This window comes from Maylandia zebra, linkage group LG4 (assembly GCF_041146795.1).
Source record: "Maylandia zebra isolate NMK-2024a linkage group LG4, Mzebra_GT3a, whole genome shotgun sequence".
Lineage (NCBI taxonomy): Eukaryota > Metazoa > Chordata > Actinopteri > Cichliformes > Cichlidae > Maylandia > Maylandia zebra.
The window spans coordinates 22,351,113-22,365,918 of NC_135170.1; the positions used below are offsets into that span (position 1 = coordinate 22,351,113).

Sequence of the window (14,806 nt, forward strand, 5' to 3'; positions counted from 1 at the left end):
TTCATATTCCTCGTGCACGGGAGAGAACCGGACAAACGCCGTTCCTTCGCTTGACCCCAGTTGCTCTCTCCGCTCCCCCGTAACACTGCTCTTTTATTGAGGTTACATGAATATGCATTGGTTCATTAACATATGACGTCTATATACAAACAAAGAGTACCTTTCCTGTGCGTTGTGTAAGTGTGTGTGTGAGTGTGTGGGGTCAGAGTGTGACCCCATAAATGACTTCCCTTAACCTGCTGGTCTGAAAAATCCAACAATCCATCTATATGTAAAAAGCACTTAGACTAAAACTGACATAGCTACATTAATCCTACCGTAAAACATTAAAACAAGGTACGACCTCTTCCCATGCTCCCAGGATGTAGGTGTGCATTCCTGGAATGCATTCCAAGCCTTTGCAGCCTGCTAAAGATCACACATCCTATCACTACACAATTGATTATACACCTCTAAGCATATATGGTTAAATATTGCTAAGCATAAATGACAATCAACAATACAAAACCTAACACATGCTAAAAAAAAAGAAAAGAAAAGAATATTTCCTGAAATGTAGAATTTATTACAAAGGTAAATTGGGTTTAACATTTTAAGACAAGCTTTTAGAAATAATGTGATAATATATTTTTAATACAAAATATACTCAATTCTTTTGTGGGGAAGGAGTTAGTGCCTCAAATGGCACCGAGTACTTGGAAAGACCTGCATAACAACAAAAATGGCTGTTAGGTGTGACAGAGGTCAAATTCTGTTAACAACACACAATGTTGTCAAAATATCACAACAGATTCTGCTAATACTACTGCCAAAACAATGTTTATGTAATATTTTTTGTGAAGAATAAACATAGATGACAGGTCAGAAATGTTATTGGGAGCAAGAAACGTACAATTAAAGAGCATGACAAGAAGTATGAATGTGTCCTTGAAAAAAAACTTTTACAAATAAATCTATGACTATTGGTGTTTCTTATACACAAATCCATCTAATCCTAATTCCGATATTGTTTTCAAGAAAAACACCCTCTGCTGTGGCTCTAATGTATGAAAACCTGTCAAAAACACATATTTGAGTGTGAAAAGTTGAGATGAAAAACTACTTTTAATCTCATAATCAGACAATTAATTCCACAGTGAAAAGAACTCCTGAAATTGAGGGAAAAGATGGACACAATGTAGAGGGATAAAACTAGTCATGTAGCTACAGGACGGAGATGGAGCTACTTACCCTAACTGACCAATCCTGTCTCAAAGTTTACAAGATCAATTTTAGGATTCATTAGATTATAGTACTAAACATTTTAGAAGTATTTGTAGGTAAATACAATTACAATTTTAATTTTAATTTTAGATAAAATACATTGATATTCCATTTAATTACAGGGGAACTACGCGTTAGGTATGGGCTGTATTATAAAGTGTTGCCATGTTTTTATCTTCTGTGTTAAGTAGACTGATTTTACATGTACTGAAATGTGTTATATAAATGTCATTGGCATCTGAATGAGCCATAACTAAATTCATAAAATAAAAACATTAAAATAGATTTGAAATATATGTAGAGTGATGTAATGTAAATCTCTTTCAGTTTTTCCTCAAACTGCTCTGTCAGCCTCAAGATTTGAATCATTAAAGATACAGACATTCTCAAAATCAAAGTCAAATGTCACCAAACAACTTTTAAATAGACCCAACAAAAACAACTGAAAATGATTGAGACAAAATCAATCAAAGATGGTTTTTTGATTTAATCAGCACTTCCTCTGGGAGAACCTGTATGTGTCCAGGTTTCTGCAGTTTCTATCCAGTCAGCAAATCTGAAACATCCAAAACTATCACGGTTCTGGGCCTGTGGCCCAGTGTTTTGATTCTATATTATTGTTTATTGGTCTGTTTTCCTTTGGATTCTTGGCTTATGACTGCTGGTGTTTTGGTTTCTGTTCTATATTTCTTAGCTTCTGTATTCCTTTGCCCCGTGAGTTTATGTTGTTTCCCAGTTTAGTTTAGTTTGCTTTGTAAGCTTGATTTCCTGTGCCAGCAAATAAAGCTGAGATCAAAGCTTTTGAGTTCATCCCTTGAGTCTGAGTCCTGCATTTTGGGTCCACCACTCCTGCTTGCCTGCCTGCCACACAGCCAACCATGACAAAAACAGAAAAGGAGGTTTAACAAAGAGCGATAACAAATGGAAACTTTGGTTTCCATTGGTTCCATTAAGGACAATTGTTTGAATTTAAAACATTTAATGTAATACTGATGATGACATTTAAGGATTTACCAAGTGATGTTTCATCGTCTGGAGTGGCTGCAAGTTGATCATAATATTTCTTCACCATCTCAAGCTCTGTTGAAACATCTGAAAAACAAAATATTTTTTTAATTGTTTCTCGCCACAGTAACAGGTCACTCAGTAATTTAGAAGTTAATTAAAAAATAGATAGACAAAAAGGTAAACAGACTGTGCTATCAGGTGCAAGACTGTAAAGATAAAGTGAAAAGGAAGGAAGCATTATCAAATGTAATTACAGCAAACTATCCTGTTTACCTGGGAGTAAGCTCCCATCAGTTTTAAATGAACTTTCAATGGATTCCTTCATAATTTTCTCCAGAATCTCCAGGATGTTTACCTATTTTAGAAATTGTAATTACTTATCACAGATCAAAATGTGTTAAAGTCAAATACAATGACATTTAGAAGTTTCTCAAACTGCATTAAAAATATAAATTGAACATACATTTTTGTATAAGTCTATTCCAGCTAAACATAGAAAAAGCCTTTGCGTGAATTATAACAAAATATGGTAATCATATTTCTTCATAAAACGTGACAAACCATCAAACTGTGCAACTTCTCCAACATGGTATTTTTTGCCTGCTCAAACATGTCCTTCTTTGAGTGCACGTGGTTCTTAATAGTCTCCCTCATCCAGTACAGCATGCCTTCTCCTTCAAATTCTGCAGCCTCTACAATAAGACAGAAAACTCCAATCAGATTTCTCATGCCATATAGTGTTAAATATAACTATGTGTTTGTGGTAAGTAGTGATGCTCTGATCTTATTTCTTACTCTTGTAGCCTTCTTCCATAATGTCTTCAATTGTCTCTGTCAGACTGCTGTAGACTCTTTTCTTCTGTTTCCGCATCATTCTGTTCAGTTTTGCCTTAATTTTTTCTTCCTTAGAGAAAAAACATGAAATATGGATGAACATCATTTTAAAATCACATCAAGTCATAATACATTTTTTTCCTTTTACTGTCCATTAGTTTAGACAGGAAAGTTTCATCTCTTACCTCTGTCCTGAGAAATCTGAGCTGCAGTTCAGCACTTTTGTACTTTTCAATCAGAGAATCAGTGTTAAGAGAAAATTCATTGATGACTCCGTTGAATGCTCCACATTCTGAGTCATTTCTAAAACATATAAACGTGGTTATTAATGGCAGAGTTGGCAAGTTTATATGTTATAAATTATCTTGAATAATATTATGTGACTGTTTAGAACTTGTCTTTTCTTACGGGAAGATCTCTCTGAATTTTTCATCAATGCTGTCGGTCAGACATGAAGCCAGCTTCATGTTAAGGTTTATTAGGGTCCCTTTTTTTGGTTTGTGCACACCACCATTCTCAACAACACACTTCAGTACCCTGCAAAAACCACTGTTCTTTCCCTAAAACACGAAACAGAATTATTTAAACACATATTCATGTAAAATCTGTTGTTTTGTTACAACTAGATTTAAAATACATACACGATACAAGAAGTTCTTGAGTTTTTCTCCATATGAACCTTTGGATTTTTCAACGCCATCATTAAGACATTTTTCAAAAGCCGTAAAGGTCTCTTCCATTTCTTTTCGGACATTTTCAAGCTGGAGGTTCATGATTCTCTCAAGTTCTGCAAACACCTCGCCTTTTTTACTATCCTGAAAAATATTTGAAGTAATAAAGCCATAAAAACTACTTGTCATTTCTTATAGGTTTTTGAATTCAGTTGGTTTTAAAAGTCACTCTTCTGTAATAAGAACCTGAGAAACTAAATATAACAGCAAAAATGCATGAGACAATTAATAACCCATAAATTAATTAAAAATAAATAAATAAATAAATAAATAAATAAGAAACACAAAGATAATTGATGAATCCCAACACGTAAGAGAATGTTGTTGTATATCTTTGACTTGACCTTACCACTCCTCTGGAGTTGGCTCCTTGAATCAAAGACAGAATCCCATAAGCTCCATTCACATAGTTTACTGTCTCAGAGTGACAGTCATTGAGATCTTGCAAAAATCCCTGAAGTTTGGTTATTTCTGTTAAGAAGAAATTTCAGTGCCACAGTTTGACATTACACACTTTAATTCAAATTAAATAATTCTTCTTTCAGTCACAGCAAACTAAAACAACATGTGCATCAAGACTTCACCTACCAGTCTCTTCTGGACTTAGATGCTTCCCTTTTAGGAACTCTCTGGAGCTCACTGTGAACACTTTGAAACTGTCATCAGTGAAGTGTTTCTGGGGGAAAAATGATTTAATTTTAAAGCATCCTTACAACTGTGGATAGTCTGTATTATTTTCTGTCAGCCTATAAAACTCACATTAATCTTGGTTCGCTTGTTGAATGCCTTCTTTACTTCACCCTTGGCTTGCATGTTTCTTTTAACTATTCGATCATGGATATCAGCTGATGAACTACAAGAAATGTGCATATATGTACTGTTACCATCATCACTATTATCATCACCATCATTAATTTGGGGCAGGCTGGGTGGTTTTGATTTACTCTTGGGCTACATCCACATGTCCACAGGTATTTTTGAAAACTGGGAATTTCTGTTTTCGTTAAAAAAAAACCCCCAAAAAACATTCACATGTGCACTTAAAGGAAAATATCTCTGTTCACATGTAAATGCAAACACAAAGTCAAACGCTGTCAAGAACATGCCAAATCCTAACCTTCTAGAAATGTTGGCCAATCAGAACTGTAGAAGCCTGGGAGGGAACGAGTAATGACAGTATTTTAGATTTTGCCTCACTGGCTCTCTTGGCCAGAGTTTATTCAAATAAGAAAGAAACTGACAAATACTACATTAGTCTGAGTGATTCAAAATCATAAGTCACAGCGCTGTGAAATATGGCTGGTGTAGATTCACAACTTAGGAATAGACAAGATGCATACAGCATACAAATATTTAGTTTTATAAAATTAAATTTAAATGACGTGCCAGGAGTTCGCTGTTCTCGAGTTATCGAGCTGGTGGGTAACAGATGTCTCCGAAAAAGTCGGCGCACTTTTGCAAATATGTGATGTTTTGATAAACCAAGCACATACTTGAAGTTTACACAGCTACATTCTCACCTGAAAATCTCTTGAAAGTTTATTTTGTGACCCAGAAAGAGTAATATGAGTAATATTAAAACTAAGTAGCTGCCGCCATTGTTGGAAACTGGAATAGGCTGGGCCGCGCTATGAATTCTGGGATATGGTGGGCCACGAAGGATACACCCGACCCATCCTTCAAATCTGGGGAAATGAAGGACTTCCGATTTCCTATAATCTCATACATTATGTGCAACATACATAAAAGCTGCCATGATGTCAGTTACATCACTTTCTCCTCCTGCTCTCCTGTTATTGCTCACCCTCTTCTCTCTTGCTGTCCCTCTAGAACTAAAAAATTCCACTGCCTGTCCCATTCTCCGCTGTTCCACTCTGGCCAGGGAATTCTCTGTTCATTACTAATTCCACCATCTTCAGTAAACATCATAAAATTGTATCTCATCTGAGACTGCTTTTGACCCAAATGTTCTGTATTAATTTTTAAAAAAGACTCCACCCTGTGCTTCATTCTTTGTCTAGCCTGGGTTTATCTTACATGGAAACACCGTGTAGTTGATCAGCATTCAAAATTTACTTACAGATCATCTGAATCATCAACAAGATCAGACTTGGTGCAGATAAAATGAATTTGCTGACATTCGCCACCATTTCCAATCAGACTACTGACACTTTCCAGGATCTCCCAGGCCTCTTTCTCTGATGCTGCTCGATTAATTTCAGTCACAATCCACACAGTAGAACACTCTCCAACTATCTGAAAGGAGAATAACATGTCTCAGTGCTTCATTGAAAGATGACTGTTTACAGACAACACAGTATAAGCAAAGAGCAGTAAATGTGAATTACCCCTTTCCACATCTGATCTCTGCTCTTGTTACAGTCACCATTTCCAGGAAGGTCCACAAGTGTGACATGCTGGAGAAAAGGATTGTTTGGCACCCTGACAGTCACACACTTCACTAGTGGCCAAAACCACTTTTTTCCTTCATTACCTTCTCCTTGTTTTGAATCACTTCTTGTGTACTTGACAAATTGTGCAGAGAGTTCATTAACCTGCAATAAACAGCAAAAGCAGTGCAGTTTAATTTCAATCCTCAGTGCAAGTGACGATCGCTTTCTCAGAGATTTTGAGAAAGCAATTCATGCCTTCATCTCATCGCGTCTCGACTTCTGTAATAGCCTCTATTCTGGTATTGCCGCTACATTAATTGTCCGACTGCAGCTAGTCCAAAACACTGCAGTACAGCTCCTAACTGGGACACGCAAGCAGGATCACATATCTCCCATACTTGCATCATTACATTGCCTACCAGTCAGCTTTCTAATTGATTTTAAAAATTTTAACACTTGTTTTTCAGACGTTACATGACCAAGCCCCTATATATCTTGCTGATCTCCTAACCCGGTATTCTCCCCCAAGATTTATTTATTTTTTTTAATTTTTTATTTTATTTAGAACGAGGGGCAATACATATCAATGAACATTTTAACAAATATAAATATGCCAGGTTATAGCCTTGGGCTAATTTCCATCTGCACACCCTCTGGCAGGTTGGTGTTAAACACAAGTTAGTAAAAACATACAGAGACACTATTTACAGGTCATGTGACAAGGACAAAAACAGTGATCACATTATACCAGAACAAACAATGACAAGAAGAGTGGACACAGAGGACAGTATAGATAACAATAACGGAAACACATCAATTATATTGCACAAACCCCAGTATTGCACATGCCCTGACTGTCCTGATATTGCACTCACCCATTACACTCATAGTTGTTTCCCTTTTCTTTAATACACTAACTCTTTTTTCACGTCCAATATAAAGCATGATTAGTAAACATGATCACATGTTTGAGTGTACCTCAGTCGCCCTTTTAAGTGACTCTTAAAGATGGGTAGACTTGTAGGGTCTTGAGGTCTGCCGACCAAATGCTTTTGGTTGTCCCAAGGTCGAGGTTAAAACACAGAGGAGACCGGGCATTTGCCGTCACTGCTCCTAAATTATGGAACTCATTGCCTTTTCATATCAGGACCTCTCCAACAATGGAGACTTTCAAAACCCGTTTAAAGACCCACTTTTAATCTCTGGCTTTTAAATCAAGATGAGACTGTTTCTATTGTTCTTTCCATGATTCCATTTTTGTTTAATCTATACTTAAACGAAAATACAATATATTTTATTTGGTATGTCTTCCGCTTTGACTGTGTTGATGTACAGTACTTTGGTCAACAACTGTTGTTTTTAAAAGCGCATTATAAATGAATAAACTTGAAACTTGAAGTGCTTTACAAAAACCATTAAAAAGTCAGTGACATAAAAAAAAATACTAAAAGAAATTGGATCACTAAAAGCTGAATAATTAGTTTTCAATTTTAGATTGTGATCATCTAAAGATCATTGTTGGATCTCAGTAGGATCTGTTTTGTTGGGATCACTGGATCTGTTTTCAGTGTTTTGTGTTTTTTGGACTTTTGAATCTACGCTGCATGCTATTTTCAGAAGCGAGATATGTTTCCAATTCTTAGTCTTTTGTTAATTTGGTCAGTTCCCTTTTGTGTCCCGGGTTGTCCTAGTTTCACCTGTGTGCATTTTTCCCAGCATCCCCAGTGTGTAGTCTATAATGGCTGACTGTTATAGTAGTAATATGAGAGTTTTTGTCTTACTGATTCACATGTCAAAATCTTCCGCCTGGATTGGAGAAATTCTGGAATTTCTTTGAAATATTTGTTCTCCATGAGGTTTTCAAAGGACTTTTTCCATTCTTGTCCATACAGTGCTGACAGCTTTTCAACAGCATCATGATAATCATCGTCTTCCTTTTCCTGATTTTTATTATTGTCAAGAAGCTGACGAAATGACCACAACTCATCTCTCCACTCCTACAAAAATAGATGACAAGCCATTTATTGAGCCATGTACTCAGGCGTAAGCCCCAAGAACTGCAGTGTAACACACATACTAAACAAACTTTGGGAATTTGTTTTACCTCTTTTGTGATGAACTCAATTTCTGCTTCATACTTTGAGCTGTGTGTTTTAGCTTCCAGTTTTATCATGACTGAGGTGCAGGCATTGATGCTTCCTGAGGGTAAAAGATTCTTCTCTTCAATGATGGCATTTATCAAAGAGCTCTTTCCAGCCCCAGTTTTACCAAAGACGCCAACCAGCTCCCTCTTGTCTGTCTCCAAATCACTGATCTTTTTCCTGTTGAACAAGATTTTAAATATGGTTAATGGATTCAGTCATGAAACATTTTTAAGCATGCTTCAAAAGATTTCAAATGTATAATCATGGTAGTGATTATTCAATGAATCATTACTAGATATTTCAGTTTTATACACTGGTTCCACAAATCGTTTATTATATGTTGTTTTATTTTACTACAGAATTATTTCAGCATCTGTAATTGTACTGCTGTATGTCAGCAGTCTGTGTCATACAATCTGACACAAGAGACAAATTGGTGAATATTAAACCTAAAGGGTTCATGAACAGGTGGCACGGTGGCATGATGTTTAGCACTGTTGTCTCACACCAACATCTGGCTGGGGGGCTTTTTATTTTGAGTTTATCTCCATGTTTGCCTCGGTTCTCTCCCGGTACTCTGTCTTTCTCCAACAGTCCAAAGACGTGCAATTAGTATTGATTCTAAATCCTCATCAATGTAGTTACTCATTCCTGTGACTGTTTCTTGGTGTAACCAGTGTGACATCCATAAAGTTTGTTTGGACTGAATTATTTTAATTGTTGTGATTATCTGAATATACTGCTTATTTTTGCGTGTGTCAAGACTCTTGAAAGATGGACCATCTTCTCTGTGTGACTAAATTACACATAACTAGCAGCTTCTGAGGATGTTTTACAGCCATTTGCATCTGCATTTTTGCTTTCTTTAAAAACAATCTCTCTTTGATCTGTTTGTGAAACTGTCACACGATCAGGAGTGGAACCAGGCCCATACATTACAAAATATGAAAAAACTTAATACTCACTTCAAGAAAGCACTGAGTTTGTCTTGCTCATTTAGTCTTTCATGTACAAATGTCATGATGCTTTTCACATCAGACAGTATGATTGATTCTGTAGACAAAAAAAGTAAAAAAAAAAAAAAAAAACTATTTAGAAGGAATTATAGATTAGAATCAACAGAAAATGTAAAATCTCATGTTAAAAAAACAAACCTGTGTGAATTAGAGTATATCAGGATCATAATGTGACCACTTACCAATCAAACTTACTATACCATGCATCATGTTACTGTTAAATTTTGACAACAGCCCAAAGAAAAAGTAATTTCTAACATCAAAGATGAAACTGGCATGTTGGACAAATTGTGCTGAACAGAAATTTAACCCTATAGTGGCTTAAACTGTGACACTGTTTAAAAAGAGACGTAAATACCTGCAAATCCTGGCAAAGACTGACGCTGACGCTTAGCTGGTGACTGCAACCTGCTGGCATCACTTTGAAGGTCTGATTTTCTCTTTCCTGATTGGATAAAAACAACAAAACAATAAGAACAAAGCATTGAAAGTTACTCTTAGTAAAGTTATGTGCCTTTAAAACACCGACTAATATGAGATGCAATAAATACGATGCATGTGTCTCACCTGTATCACTTGTGGATGGCAAGACCTGAGGATGAATATGAGTTATACAGGAAATTATCACTATTTGTATTGGCATTGCTCTTTAACAGCATTTAAAGGACACTAACGTACAAGTTTTACAATCAACAAACTTAAATGCAGTTATGTTTTCAACCAGCAGGCTGATGAAGAATACATCATAAATTACCTTCTTCTTAGTAAACATCTATGAGACAATTCTTTTACATAATTAAGTCCCAGTCATAAAGACCTACAGAGACAGTTGGCGAATTCCCTAGCTAGGGCAAAATGTATATTTCCCAACCCCCTATGAATGAACTTTTTAGATTCGGTCATTTATTGGTTTCTGTAGAGAGTCGTCAGTTTCTATAGACCAGAGAATGGAGCTTTACTTTGTCTCAGGCAGTTGGCTCATGTGTCTGAAATTCAGTATAATCCTTACCTGAACCACATCAGCTGCTTCTTCATGCTCCTGTTCATACTGCAGATAAAAAGTGCAAAGCAGTGTTTAATATTAAGCTCTTAAACATGTATTAAAAATTGTATTTGTCATATGGACATTAAATCTGAAGGGGGAAAAAAACGGTTTTAAACTGACTTGAAAAGAAATGACTGTTTCCTGATTTGAGGTTTGTTCTTCCTACAACAGTAAAAACAGTTTAAATCTATATTAGTTAAGAATTAACAAAATTACTCTACAAATAATTACTGCCAGTGAGACACAGGAGGCCAGGATCACAGAATTGGAGATTCTGCTTCGCACCCTCAAAAATCCCTTAGCTAGCCAAGCCCCTTTAGCCCGTGGAGCCAAAGGTAGCGTAGGCCCAGTTAGCTCCCTCTGGCAGATTGTCCCGAGCAGCCGGGGAAACAGGATGACTGGGTGACGATGAGGACGAAGCACAGTCTTAAACAGAAGCTCCTGGTACACCACCAATCTGTTCATGTGTCTAACTGTTTTTACCCACTTTTCGAAACACCTGCCAGGCATCAAACTCTGGTAATTGGTGATTCTGTTCTGAAACATGTAAGGCTAGAGAAACCAGCAAAGACGACCAGAACAGATGACACTGAGGGAAATGTAAAACTGAAAGGTAAACATAAATTCGGCAAAACTGTAATTTACGTCGGCAGTAATGACATCTGGTTATGTCAATCGGAGGTACTAAAATTAATATTGAATCAGTATTTTACCGTATAGGCAACAAAATCAAGCTTTCCTTTGTCTCAGGCAGTTGGCTAATATATCTGAAATTCAGTAAAATCCTTACCTGAACCAAACCAGCTACTTCTTCATGCTCCTGTTTACCCTGCAGATAAAAAGTGCAAAGCCGAATACAATACTGAGCACTTAAACATGTATTAAAAACTGCATTTCTTGTATAGATACTGAACCTCAATGCAACAAAATAGTTTGTAACTTAATTGAAAAGAAATGACTGTTTCTTGATTTGTGTTTTGTTCTTTCTAGCACAATCAAAACATTGCAAATCCATCTTAGTAAAGACTTAACAAAAATTGCGCTAGATATTATTACGAGTGTTGGGCAAATTACTTTGAAAAATTAATTTGTTATAGTTAGTAGTTACTTCTTCAAAAAAACTAATTGAGTTAGTAACTGAGCTACAATATTTTAAAAATAAATTATTACTAGGAAAAGTCACTATTTGTCATGGTGCTGGCTCGTTGACCCAGCGTTTTCTGTTTTTATGATTATTTTCCTCTGTTCTAGTTATTCCGATTTTGGTATTCTGTGTCCTCCCCCTTGTGTCCGGTTTGTGTTCTAGATTTCCTGTTTTATTCTGAAGGTCTCTGTCTGTTGTCATTGTGTTCAGCTTGTGTCCTCCAGTCATCATGTGTATTCGGATCAGCTGTTCTTCCCTCCTGTGTGTGATTACCCGATTACCTTGTGTGTGTATATATAGTGGGTGTCGGTCTGTGTTCGTTGTTGGCTCATGTGCGTTCTATGGTGTTTTGTTCCTGTCTCTGCGTCTCTCTGCCCCGCACCCCTTTTGTATGCTCTCAGGTTTGTCATTTAGTTCTCCCAGTTTAGGTTTCTTCAGTTGTTTTGTCATGCCTCACTGCCTGTTTTTCCCCCACTCCACCACTTGTAAATAAACGTCACTCGAATCATCAGTCACTGCCGCATTTTGGGTCCTCCTTTTCCTCCAACACCACACAGCTCACCCCGCCAGCCGTGACACTATTACGTTACAAGGTTACAAAACTGAGTTTACAACTACACATTTGATTTACAAGTACAAAATATTTATGACCACAATTTAAGCCCATAGAAAGGGTGGAGTTTTTTGTTTTTGCTCCTTAGAAAATGCAGCTTTTACAGTTTCCTTCTGCAGAAAAATAGCAATAGTATTCAGGAGAAAATCTATCTAATTTATAGTATCCACTTTAAATTAGCTGAAGACAGCTTCATACATCTGTGTGTTGAAAAACTGTAACACGTCCACACCACATTTGTTAGTAACAGTAACATCGTTGTAACAATAGAAATAGCAAATAGTTAGATTACTAGTTACTGAAAAAAGTAACAGCGTTCCTTTTATCGCTGCTGTTTCCATCACTGATTATTACTGCCAGTGCATTTTTAAATATACAGATAATTCTAACAAAAATTCACCTCTGTATATAGCAATATATATATATATATATATATATATATATATATAATTTTTTTTTTTTTTTTTTTTTTTTTTTTTTAAACTTAATTACCTTTAACAGCTTGAGTCTCTTCCTGAATTTCACTCTTGGTCCAGCTTTTGTGATCAAATTCTCAATTTCTCGATCATCAAGCTCATACAGACTTTCAGCATCGATTTGTTCATCTGTAAGAAAAAATAAAGTTGCAGAGATAAAGTTTATCCTCAACTTGCTTCAGAAATTCTTCTTAATGAGTGAAAAAGCAATCAGCCCAAATCTATGAGCTGTTTTACAGTTAACAGATCACAACAGAATCAGTATCTGTACCAATCACAGATTCACGTTAATACTTTACCTTTAAATTTTTCTACCCACTCACTTAGCCCCCATTCAACCAGTTTGTTTCTTACGAAATCATCCATGACCAAGAAATGAAACTGAAATATAAAATGCAATATTTAACCAGACAGTACTGCTTTACAAATTAGACATTTGTGATCGACTTCTCCTTTAATCCATATATAATCAGGGACACTGATATTAAATTCAGATTAAAAGTTCAAACTGCTCACCTTTTGTCGAAAGTAATGCAGGAAAAGGCTGCTGAGGGAGATGTGAGGGAAGCAGTGAGACAACAATAGGAAACAAGCGGGAAGAAAGAAATCGAGCAAAGAGCAAAGTCCACAAACAGATACGGTTAAAAACAAACTGGAACTGTGTGGCTCAGACTGCACAGGTGCAACTGCATCTATACATAAAATAGAAAGGTTAATCCAACATGAGTAACGCAGGAGCAGGAAAAAGCAGAACGGAGAACTGAGAAAAGCAGGAAGAGGAGGTGTTTGTGCAGAAGGGTGTGGCTGGCAGACAGGTAACAACCTGCCTCGGAGCAAATGTTTTGTTTTTCTTTTTTGTTTTACTTTTTAACAGAGGAGTGAAACGATGTTGGGTGATGAACACTTTAAAAAATAATTATTAATACCATCTTTAATCCTCAAAAGTATTAATAAAAATAGAAATTGCCACTCTGTTATGTCACAGTCATCGGGCCAGCCACAACCATCCCACAATAGATAAATGTAACTGTTAATGCTGGGCTTATGCTGGGCAGACACTGTGCGATTTTTTCAGTCGCGTTATTCAGCTTCTGCTCAAACTGTACGATTGACTCGCAGGGGTTAGAAGTTCGTAGGTCACGATGCAGGGTCTCACACTATACGGCCCGATGCTCTGATGCGACCTGAGTGCTCAAACTGTGCGTCCATAAAATGAAGGTTATAACAGAAATTCTGTCGCTCGCTCTCCCTCTCTGTCTTTCACTCACACAGACATGCACACCACCACCATCAACTTTGCTAAATTGCTAATGAAAAACATTTATCAAGCAGCTGTGATTGAGCAGCACTATACATCCAACTATTTTCACGGTTGTTGTGGTCGTGATAATTTTGTGAGGCCACATCGAAAAGGCTCGGATGAGCTTGCCATAGTTCTACAAGTTGTGCCTCCATCGCTTGTGTCCAGATCACACGCTGCACTGCCGTGCTACGCCGTCTTTTTCGCTGACATTTGTGTTTGCGGGTCCGCAGTGTGAGAAGCTGCGGTGACACCCTCACGACCAAGCGATTGATGATCGGGAGCTGGTCGTGAGGTATTAATCGCTTCTCGTTACCCCACGTATACTACACGATGCACGACGCACGATGAAGGCCAAAATCGGGCCGATCGCCAAAACGGTCGCACGACTCAAAAATCGGCTCAAAATGGGCCAGAAATCGCACACTGTATGCCCAGCATTAGTTTGACTTGCTGAATTATGGTGTATAGGTAGTAGATTCACTGACAGTTAGAAGGAAAAAGAATTTATAAATCTTGGCTGAAAGTTGTTGCTTAATCAGTGTTTGTGTTTTTAGAATGGCGTATTTAACATGCTCAAATGTTGTATCACTACATAAAAGGATTGCGGTTCACACAAACATTCCTTCTTATCCTCCCTACGCTATTCGTTTTAATGTTAATGTATTCACATTGTAAAACAAAACAAAAAAAGGGACAGCATATGAAAAGGCAAGGCAAGGCAAGTTTATTTGTAAAACATACATTTGTAGGGCCACATAAAGTATCTGCAGTTTGTGATGTGATAGAACTGAAACAAATGATTTTCCTTCCATATTCAAAGTGCCAAAGACAATGAG

The 14,806-nt window shown here is 36.8% G+C and overlaps 1 protein-coding gene across 3 annotated transcripts in view; it reads right to left on the bottom strand.

Moving 5' to 3' along the window:
* LOC101474776 (nuclear GTPase SLIP-GC) overlaps positions 1–14,806 on the bottom strand; it is a 162,196-nt gene continuing 147,390 nt past the window's right edge. The window contains exons 4-27 of one of the 3 annotated variants that reach the window (XM_076883178.1): positions 13,184–13,211; positions 12,967–13,048; positions 12,684–12,796; positions 11,225–11,263; positions 10,555–10,596; positions 10,399–10,437; positions 9,957–9,981; positions 9,748–9,834; positions 9,339–9,426; positions 8,334–8,550; positions 8,011–8,226; positions 6,185–6,391; positions 5,917–6,092; positions 4,596–4,689; positions 4,425–4,512; positions 4,186–4,307; positions 3,747–3,920; positions 3,514–3,665; positions 3,291–3,408; positions 3,067–3,175; positions 2,833–2,963; positions 2,545–2,626; positions 2,278–2,355; positions 1–2,124 (exon numbers count right to left, since the gene is read on the bottom strand). In XM_076883178.1, the coding sequence (XP_076739293.1) occupies positions 2,006–2,124; positions 2,278–2,355; positions 2,545–2,626; positions 2,833–2,963; positions 3,067–3,175; positions 3,291–3,408; positions 3,514–3,665; positions 3,747–3,920; positions 4,186–4,307; positions 4,425–4,512; positions 4,596–4,689; positions 5,917–6,092; positions 6,185–6,391; positions 8,011–8,226; positions 8,334–8,550; positions 9,339–9,426; positions 9,748–9,834; positions 9,957–9,981; positions 10,399–10,437; positions 10,555–10,596; positions 11,225–11,263; positions 12,684–12,796; positions 12,967–13,033 (2,583 nt within the window). In that variant the 5' untranslated portion in view covers positions 13,034–13,048; positions 13,184–13,211 and the 3' untranslated portion in view covers positions 1–2,005. Of the gene's footprint in view, positions 2,125–2,277; positions 2,356–2,544; positions 2,627–2,832; positions 2,964–3,066; positions 3,176–3,290; positions 3,409–3,513; positions 3,666–3,746; positions 3,921–4,185; positions 4,308–4,424; positions 4,513–4,595; positions 4,690–5,916; positions 6,093–6,184; positions 6,392–8,010; positions 8,227–8,333; positions 8,551–9,338; positions 9,427–9,747; positions 9,835–9,956; positions 9,982–10,398; positions 10,438–10,554; positions 10,597–11,224; positions 11,264–12,683; positions 12,797–12,966; positions 13,049–13,183; positions 13,564–14,806 lie in introns of those variants that run through there. The other 2 variants (XM_004559361.3, XM_004559362.3) reach the window with 2 other exon arrangements.